The sequence below is a fragment of the Palaemon carinicauda genome, chromosome 17, assembly GCF_036898095.1.
Source record: "Palaemon carinicauda isolate YSFRI2023 chromosome 17, ASM3689809v2, whole genome shotgun sequence".
Classification (NCBI taxonomy): Eukaryota; Metazoa; Arthropoda; class Malacostraca; order Decapoda; family Palaemonidae; genus Palaemon; species Palaemon carinicauda.
The window spans coordinates 126,516,973-126,526,861 of record NC_090741.1 but is presented as its reverse complement, the minus strand read 5'-3'; the positions used below and the strand labels follow the sequence as shown (position 1 = coordinate 126,526,861).

The following is a 9,889-nucleotide window of genomic DNA, read 5'->3' as shown; positions in this document are numbered from 1 at the left end:
GAGTACATATTTCATTCGTGTATTTCCTTAGTGTATTTAAGGGGACCGTCTGCCATGTCCGCCATTTTTTTTCTATTGATCCAAATTACACAATTTCTATATATGTTTTAGACATATATAATACCTTCATCATATAAAAATTTCAAGTCATTTGATTAAAAAGTTTTGGATTTATTAGCAAAAATCATGATTTAAAAAAACATATTTAGGTACATTTTTCCCCACTACTATAATACCAATTGTATTGAAACTTACACCACAATAACTACTCTAAAAACCGAACAATTCTGTCGGACAGAATTTCGATTTTCCATTATTAATAGCTGTGACCAAGTTGTGGAATGATCTTTATAATCAGGTAGTTGAATCGGCAAAACTTTAAGAATTCGAACTTGCAGCAAATGTTTTCAACAACAACAACAACAACAACAACAAAACAACAACAACAAAAAACAACAACAACAGTAATAATAATAATAATAATAATAATAATAATAATAATAATAATAATAATAATAATAATAATAATTTTTGTAATGTAAATTTTGATATTTATATTATCTTAAGGACCTTTTATAAACAAGCAAACCATTGACTTTGAAGCCAATTGGAAAAGCTGTTCTCTTCTTGGTTTGTGTTCTGATGACAAATGATACTGATTTCATCTTAAAACATGAGTTCTCTGAAATTGTTCCGTAGTCAATTTAGAGGGAGCACAATACCAGATATAAGCTAATTACATTGATATAGGACGCTTTCTCACTCATCCTCTTGAAAATGGCCTCTTTTAGTTTTTTACTAAATATTACGAAATATTTCTTGCTATTTCTTTTTATTGCGCAGTTTATAAATATATATATATATATATATATATATATATATATATATATATATATATATATATATATATATATATATATTCTTACAAAGCTGGTATGGTGTAGAGTACATATTTCATTCGTGTATTTCCTTCGTGTATTTAAGGGGACCGTCTGCCATGTCCGCCATTTTTTTTTCTATTGATCCAAATTACACAATTTCTATATATGTTTTAGATATATATAATACCTTCATCATATAAAAATTTCAAGTCATTTGATCAAAAAGTTTTGGATTTATTAGCAAAAATCATGATTTAAAAAAACATATTTAGGTACATTTTTCCCCACTACTATAATACCAATTGTATTGAAACTTACACCACAATAACTACTCTAAAAACCGAACAATTCTGTCAGACAGAATTTTGATTTTCCATTCTGTTTTTTTTAATGAATTTTTAATTTTTTTCCTCGTCTAGACGGAAAATAATCGTGAAAAAAAATGTAAAAAGAAAATCAAAATTTTCTCTGACAGAATTGTGGGATTTTTATTCTTCTTTTCAACGATATCTTTTTCTCTAATATCGAACAACAAATAAGTGAGAAAAATGTACCTAAGTGGGAATAAGTATGTTTTTGAGTTATGAGCTCCCAAAGATTTGCAGCAAACTTTCGCTTCTTTTCTAAAAGAAATCAAGATAATATTATTATGATAACTTTTATTGTTTATTCCTACATAAATGCACCCTAAACGAGGTATTTGAACCCTCAGTTTACTATTCCTATGTTATGAGTTGCCAGCGATCTCTAATTGTTGCCAGTGTTTTAGTTAGCACCTTTCAGCTTTGTACTCTTATCCATGTTTCCCTCTTTCTTGGTTCTTTTTTCTTGTTCTCCACTTACTTTTTGTTCTTTCTATCACCTTATGTAACATTGGCATTGCTCTAAAATTCCAGAGGACGTTTTGAAAGCACAATCAACATACGAACTTCAAGTAAATAAACACATGCATTGTAATTTCTATATGTCTTTGGAAACTTTGCTGATGTTTTCGTAGCTAGCAGTTTTCATTCACCTACCCTCTACCACTGCCTTCTATTTCTGCCAGAAGTAAGAGATTTCGAAATGAGAGAGAGAGAGAGAGAGAGAGAGAGAGAGAGAGAGAGAGAGAGAGAGAGAGAGAGAGAGAGAGAGATCATGAAAGCATTTGGCTGATATAGATGGCAGTTCAAATTGAGAGAGAGAGAGAGAGAGAGAGAGAGAGAGAGAGAGAGAGAGAGAGAGAGAGAGAGAGATAATTAAAGTATTTGTATAAATGGCAGTGATAAATAATTCGAGAGAGAGAGAGAGAGAGAGAGAGAGAGAGAGAGAGAGAGAGAGAGAGAGAGAGAGAGAGAGAGAGAACTGCGCATCTGTCAAACTCAGTCATACAGACGATGCCATAAGAATGGCGTCATCATTTAAAGACCGCTATATCTTCATTGTTTGGAAAAATTATTGACTATTTGTTCTTTCTACAACCTTAGGTAACATTGGCCTTGCTATAGTGTTCCCGAGGGCGTTGTGGAAACACAATGTACATACGAACTTCAAGTAAACTAACGCATGCATTATAAATTCTATACATCTTTGGAAACTTTGGCTTCTGTTATTGTAGGAGTAGATTTCGTTCATATACACCAGGGGTGGGCAAACTTTTCAGTGTAAGGGCCACATTAAAAAATATAGAATTTTACTGGGCCGCATAGTATATTTTCCAGTATAATTGATATCTATAATAGCCAAAATATATTGTTTTCAAACTGAAAATGCAATAATTTTTAATTTATTAGCATTTTAAAGTACTGTAGACTAGAGGATTCCCATGAAACGCATTTATTTAGAAAAACAATTTATTTAAAAAAAAAAAAAAAGCAAAGTAACTCTGTTTAAGAAATAGAAAAATAATATATTTTTATTAATCAATAATTTGGAGTAGAAGTTCAAGGTAAACATATAAATTAAATCCATAAAGACATATTTTATAAATTTAGGGAAAACTTCAAATGAAGCATATTTGCTTGAAAACAAAGTAACTCAATTTAAAGACAAGAAATATTTGTATTGATATTTTAAAGCAGTAACTTCACATGAAACATAAACATTTATTAGACAAGCAAAGTAGCTCAGCAACTGAGCAACAGAAGTATCAAAATGACTCAGTGAGAATGATGCAATTGACTGCAATCATTTACCAGTTTGTTGAAATTAGGTGTCAAGTTGCTTGTACTGATTCTTAACACTGACTGAAGATTCGAGTCTGTGAGAAGTGACCTGTTCTTTGACTTGTTAACTTTCAATATAGAAAAAGTCTGCTCACATATGTAAGTTGATGCAAATATCACAAACATCTTTCTTGCAAAATTTTTCAGATTTATAAACTTTTCTGAGTGCAGAGATGCATAAAACTCGACCAGTGGTTTATTTTCAAAGAGCCTCTTTAAAGAGTTGTCGGCTTGCAAATCAATCAGTTCTACCTGCAGTTCTTCAGCAGCTGTTTCAACGTCACAGGCATAAGGTGAGCTGAGCAAATCAAACTGCCCTTCAATTGCCTTGAAATCGGCAAATCTTCTGATAAATTCATCTCTTAGAGCCGTCAACTGGTAACTGTATTTGTCTGATAGTGCTTGTGTAACAGTTCGTGTTTTCAACAGAGGAAAATGAACAAAGTTTTGCTCCTTAAGCTGCTTGGAAAAAAGTTGAAGTTTCAATTGAAATGCTTTCACTTCCACATACAATTCATGTGCAAATAAACCTTTGCCTTGTAGTTTTGTGTTTAACTCATTCAGCTTTTGCATAATGTCCACAGCAAATGCAAAATCACAAACCCATTCGTCACACTCCATTTCCCTTGAAAAGTCACAAGAAATGTCTTTCCTATTAAAAAACAAGAAAACCTCTTCTTTAACGTCCCACATCCTCTTCAATACTTTCCCCATACTTAACCATCGGATATTTGTGTGGTACAGCACATCAGTAAAATCAGCCTCGATGTTTTCCAAGAAGCTTCGGAATTGCCTGTGATTCAGTCCCCGTGCTCTTATTAAGTTCACTGCACGCACCACTGGATCCATAACGTGTTTGAGTTTAAAAGGTGATCTACAGAGGCTTTCTTGATGTATGATGCAGTGAAAAGACAACACACTGTGCGATGGAAAATATTCTTTGATTTTATCATTCATCAAGGTCACAAGGCCACAGTGTTTACCTATGAGTGAAGGAGCACCATCAGTTGTAATACTTGCCAATTTATCCAGGCTTAATCTAGACCTGATTAGACTGTTAATGACACTATTGTATAAATCTTTTCCAGTAACAGTGTCTTTCAGAGACTCCATAGATAACAATTCCTCTGTAATTTAGAAGTTTTCGTCAATTCCTCTGATATAAATGAGTACCTGGGCAGTATCCTGAATGTCATTACTCTCATCTAAAGCAATAGAAAACCACTGAAAACTAACACTGGCTGTTAACACCTGATCTTGAATATTCATTGCAATTGCATCTATGCAACGAACAATAGTTCTTCCTGACAGAGATATGGCTTCCACTTTAGATATGACTTCAGGACACACAACACTGACAGCATCAACCATGCAATCTTTAATAAATTCTGCTTCTGCAAACGACTTATTTTGTTTTGCAATTTTATTTGCCAATACAAAACTTGCCTTTTTTGCATTCCTTTGTAAAGATGAAGTTTTTTCAAACACATTTTGTTGTTTCTTCAAACTTTTCATCAGATCAGTTGCCTTCTTTTGCAGTTCTTGCTTTGATAAATTGCTTCCAAAGTTGGTGTGCTTGGTTTGAAAGGGCCGTTTCAAATTGTATTCCTTGAAAACAGCAACTGTATCATGACAAATCAAACATACAGCTTGAACTCCGACGTCAGTAAAGAAATACCTTTCAGTCCACTCTTTGTTAAATACTCTGCATTCGTCTTCAATTTTTCGTTTTTTAGAAGGCTTCGAATCACTCATTTTGGGTAAAGTTTGAAAGATAGTAAAAGCTGTGCTGAAATAAAACGTCCAACGTCTTCTTTCTCTGGAATATGCCAGGACACTGAAATGATTGAATATAAGGCAATAAACTCGTTGGCGCGGTAACAAAGTTACAACGTGACCAAAACGTTTTTTACACTATCGAGATTTAATCCCACTAGCCCAGTGGTTCTCAACCTTTTACTACCATGCCCCCTCCACAATTATTTTTTTATCGCCATGCCCCCCCCCCCCCTTTGCATATAAAGATAAATTTCACTTGCAGATTTTATATGAAAAGGAATAAAAAAAGCCTTATGGGTTGTATAGTCAATTTACTAAGTAGGAAATAAAGTGAGATAATTGACATTTTCACTTCTACAGGATAACTTGCTCAACTTATTTAGTGAGATACCTGACACTGCTTCTTGGATACCAAATCTTGAATACGAGGTTTAATGTTAGAGAGTGCACAACGTAAATCATCTTCCACATCCAGGCGGTTTCTGTATTTGGTTTTTATAGCAGTGAGCGTAGAAAATGCAGTTTCACACAGGTACGTTGATCCAAACATTGTTAGAACCCGAAGAGCCTGATGTGAGATCAGAGGGTACACAGAATGGTATATAATCCAGAATGTCTCCAAATCCAAATCGTTGAATTCATCCTTAGCTGTGGAATTAAACTTTAACTCAAGAAACTCCTCTTGAATTTCCTCAGCAACATTAGCAAATTCACACTGAAAAGGATTCCTAATGAATTTCCAGGATTCACGCATGTCATCTATGTCTGGAAAGTATTTCGTGAATTCTGCTTTCAAGCTGCTTAGATGAGTGATTATAAGGATCTTTAACTCAGGGTCAAGGTTACCATGAGCGAGCCCAGAATCTAAGTTCCTAAAACTGGCTGCATTTCCCTGCTGAATTCGACATTTCCAGAGGTCGAGTTTGGCCATGAAAGTTCGAATGGTGTCGTGGTGAGAGATGATGTGGATATTTTTCCCTTGTAGTTTAAGGTTCACTGCATTCAAAGATTCAAAAATATCCACCAAGTAAGCTAGAATTATCTGAAAGCTGTCAGACTTGAATTTGTCATGAAGGGCTGCCTTCTGCTGTGAATCTAGAAATATTATTACTTCTCGTAGCTCATAAAGCCTTTCAAGCATGTTTCCTTTTGATAACCATCGTATGTTTGTGTGAAAAAGCAGGGCTTCATGTTCAGAATCCATATCCTTACACAATAATTTGAAGAGACGACTGTTTAAGGCTCCAGATTTTATGAAATTTACTACCTTTATAGCCACGTTTAGAACATCCCTCATTTCATCAGGCAAAGTTCTGGATGCTAAAGATTCACGGTGAATTATGTAGTGTGTACTTATTACAGAAGGATTTTTTTCTTTCACCTTTGTGATGAACCCAGAACGCAGGCCAACCATGGCTGGGGCTCCATCAGTACACACCCCTATTAGTGAGTCCCAAGAAAGTTTATTTTCCTTAAAAAAGTCTGATGTAACTTTAAAAATGGCTTCTGCTGTTGTACAACTTTCCATGGGGCAACAAAACAAAATTTCCTCCTTTATATTGTTGCCTGACACAAAACGAGCATAAATCAAGAACTGAGCACACTGAGCGATATCGGTCGTTTCATCACACTGGATTGCAAAAACAGGCGAGGCTCTTACTAGTTCGAGTGTTTGTTCTTTGATATCTTGAGACAGTTCATGGATCCTTCTCTGGACTGTATCGTTTGACAGGGAAATTTGGGAAAGCTTATTTGCACTATCTTTACCAAGAATGAGTTGAGCTGCACATAGTATACTTGGCTTTATGAGATTCTCTCCAATGTTATGGCTCTTCTTGCTCTTTGCAATCAACATGGAAATTTCATAAGAAGCCTCAACAACCTTTGATGATTGTTGTCGAAATACCCCGCTGTCATCCATTTTCACTTGCTTCAAGGTGTGTTTTTTTGTTTCAAAGAATGCCTTTGGCTTGTCAACTAGACCAGGATGTGCTGTTTGCAGGTGGCGTTCCAAGCGTGAGGGTCGCATTCCATCATTGCTCAGAATCTTGTAACATATCACGCACTATGGGACCTCTGTGTCACCCTTTCGGAGGGACACAAATCCAAAACGAATATAATCTTCGTTATACTTCCGCTTCTTGGCACTCATTACAACGTAGTTGGAGTGAAACTGGCAAAACGTATCTGCGATCAAGATAATATGCATTTGTAAATCAAGGTATTTTTCACCTCGTGATGATAACCACCACAGTATGATTATCACAGCTACATGATCAATGAGTGAGAAGGACAGAGAAAGAGGGAGAAAGATATATCCAAAATCTTTTGAAAATTTTGAGGCTAAACACGAGATTGGCAGAAAATTGAGACAATATAAGAAATACATCCAGTCTTGGACGTAAATTAACCTTGAAGGAAAAGAAGAAGGAAAAAAGGAGAGGAAATAATATATATATATATATATATATATATATATATATATATATATATAGAGAGAGAGAGAGAGAGAGAGAGAGAGAGAGAGAGAGAGAGATACAAACATTTATAACTAAATTTTATATACATACATATATATATATATATATATATATATATATATATATATATATATATTTTATATATATATATATATATATTTTTATATATATATATATATATATATATATATATATATATATATATATATATATATATTATATATATACACACGAATCTCTCTCTCTCTCTCTCTCTCTCTCTCTCTCTAATACAGCCCTATATATATATATATATATATATATATATATATATATATATATATATATATATATATATATTATATATATATATATATATATATAATATATATATATATATATATATATATATATATATATATATATATATATATATATATATATATATATATATATATATATACGCACATGAATCTCTCTCTCTCTCTCTCTCTCTCTCTCTCTCTCTCTCTAATACAGCCCTACTCGCTGATTCTACCTCTCTGACTCGGTCACTGATCATATGGTTGAGATAATCATTAAGTGGTGGTTATTAGTACATCTTCTTTTGCAAATAGTAAAATTTGAGACCATTAACTTATGATTTTTACAATATGAAGGAAAAATAAATAAAACAAAATATACATCTTCAAAATTTTGCAGTAATCTTAGCAACGGTCTCTCAACATATTTCGGTATATTGATAAACATAGAAACTGATATATTTTTTTTTTTTCAAATAAAGGACAATAACCCCACCAATGCAGGGCAGCCCATCAACGACACAGGGAAAACAAAACTAGTCAAAAATAATTGATAGGAAAAAACATTAATCCCCAGAATATATCTCTCCCCTTTTCTTTCATTCACATTCTCACAAACCTGACAATGTTAATGGGTCGATAAGAAACTGAGATAATGTACCTCAACAATTTCGCCTGTAGAAACGGCAAGGAAGAAATGTTCAAATACTTTCGGACATGTGTGGTAAACTGGGAGTGTTGACAGGGACTGTGTTGATAGTGTGTACGGTGGGACTGGGTGTGAGAAACGGATCTCATAGCTCACCAGTAAGGGACACGTATTATACACGTCCACGACAGGCAATGTACTCTACGGTAGCCTACGTGGAAGGAGAAAGCATGAATTAGTAACGATGATATTACTTTATTATATAAAACTTTTACCATTATTATTATTATTATTATTATTATTATTATTATTATTATTATTATATTTTTTACTATAATGTCTTTTTTATTTAACTGATCTAGTCTAAAATAACACAACTTATTTTTTTTTCATTTATAGCTGCATTATTCTCCTGAGGCTCACGCCCCCCTTTGAATCCTCTTGCGCCCCCCTAGGGGGGCATGCCCCCCTGGTTGAGTAACACTGCGTGACTAGCCACTGGTAGCAAACGTGTCCGATACACGCTTCACTCACGCATACGCCCATCCCAGATGCCGAACTGCATCTTTATTCAACGATGGCCAATTATAGATTAAAAAATGAATAAATAGAATAGAATAAGAAAATTAAAATCATGAAAAAATCTATTTCCGTCTGGTTGAAAAAAAATAATGAGTGAGAAAGGATGCAAATATAATAGAGAAAAAATGCAAGATAGAGAGACAGAGATAAAAAAGCAGAGAGAAAGAGATAAAGAAGAGGTCAGGCAAGAGAATAGCCCTTTTGTCCGTAACAAAAGGGCAGGGAAAGAAATAGAGTGAGCGAGAACAAATTTCCGATTACTTACATTCCAATTTTAAAATACTGGTTATAAAATCCTTTTGGACATTTAATATCCAATATTTGGAGGGCCGCATGAATTCCATTGGAGGGCCGCATGCGGCCCTCGGGCCGTAGTTTGCCCACCTCTGATCTACACTCTACCAATGCCTTCCATTTCTGCCAAACGTACGATAGCTCGAAACATAAGTGAAAAATCGTTATAAATATGCAAAATTAACACACAAAGACGATTTTGTCAAACTCAGTCATGCAGACGACACAGTAAGGATGACGTCATCATTTAAAAACCTCTATATCTTCGTTATTTGTAAAAATAATTGGCTGAAACTTCTGGGGAGTATGTACGACATGTTTACGCATACATAGAAGCAATAAAATGATTTTTTATTTCTGAAAGTTGTTATGTCAATACCCCATGGCAGACGGTGAATAGCCAGCTAGTAAGATGATCTCCTCTTATGTAAATATAAGTAATTGTATCTATATTACATTAGACTTTCGTCGTTCATTTCACTGGAATTCTCATTCAAGTCTTTATATATAAATTTACATTATTTTTAAGAATAAAAATGTTTATGTCACATATTTTGTTACAAAGTCTCATGCAATCTTAATTAAGTCTGTTGAACGAACCATGGGAGGTATGAATGAGGCTTTATGTAATTTTTTTTTTATGTTTTCATGAGGTATTGCGTCATGTTTGTGAGAAATTCCACAATTTCTTGTGTTTGGAATATTCCCGAAAAAACCAGTTAGTTTTATCTTTTTTTAA

The 9,889-nt window shown here is 33.8% G+C and overlaps 2 protein-coding genes across 2 annotated transcripts in view; both read right to left on the bottom strand.

Moving 5' to 3' along the window:
* LOC137656591 (general transcription factor II-I repeat domain-containing protein 2-like) overlaps positions 1-4,198 on the bottom strand; it is a 10,437-nt gene extending 6,239 nt beyond the window's left edge. Inside the window, exons 1-3 of the mRNA XM_068390763.1 lie at positions 4,069-4,198; positions 3,689-3,924; positions 3,338-3,544 (exon numbers count right to left, since the gene is read on the bottom strand). Coding sequence (XP_068246864.1) covers positions 3,338-3,544; positions 3,689-3,924; positions 4,069-4,198 — 573 coding nt within the window. The remainder of the gene's footprint in view (positions 1-3,337; positions 3,545-3,688; positions 3,925-4,068) is intronic.
* Positions 4,199-5,243: 1,045 nt separating this feature from the next.
* Positions 5,244-5,795, bottom strand: LOC137656590 (zinc finger BED domain-containing protein 5-like). The gene has a single exon (XM_068390762.1). The coding sequence runs from the start codon at positions 5,793-5,795 to the stop codon at positions 5,244-5,246; it is 552 nt and encodes a 183-aa protein (XP_068246863.1).
* Positions 5,796-9,889: the final 4,094 nt, after the last annotated feature.

Excerpts from the sequence above, each read along its gene's own strand:
- LOC137656590 (XM_068390762.1), bottom strand. The coding sequence starts at position 5,795 with ATGGCCAAACTCGACCTCTGGAAATGTCGAATTCAGCAGGGAAATGCA.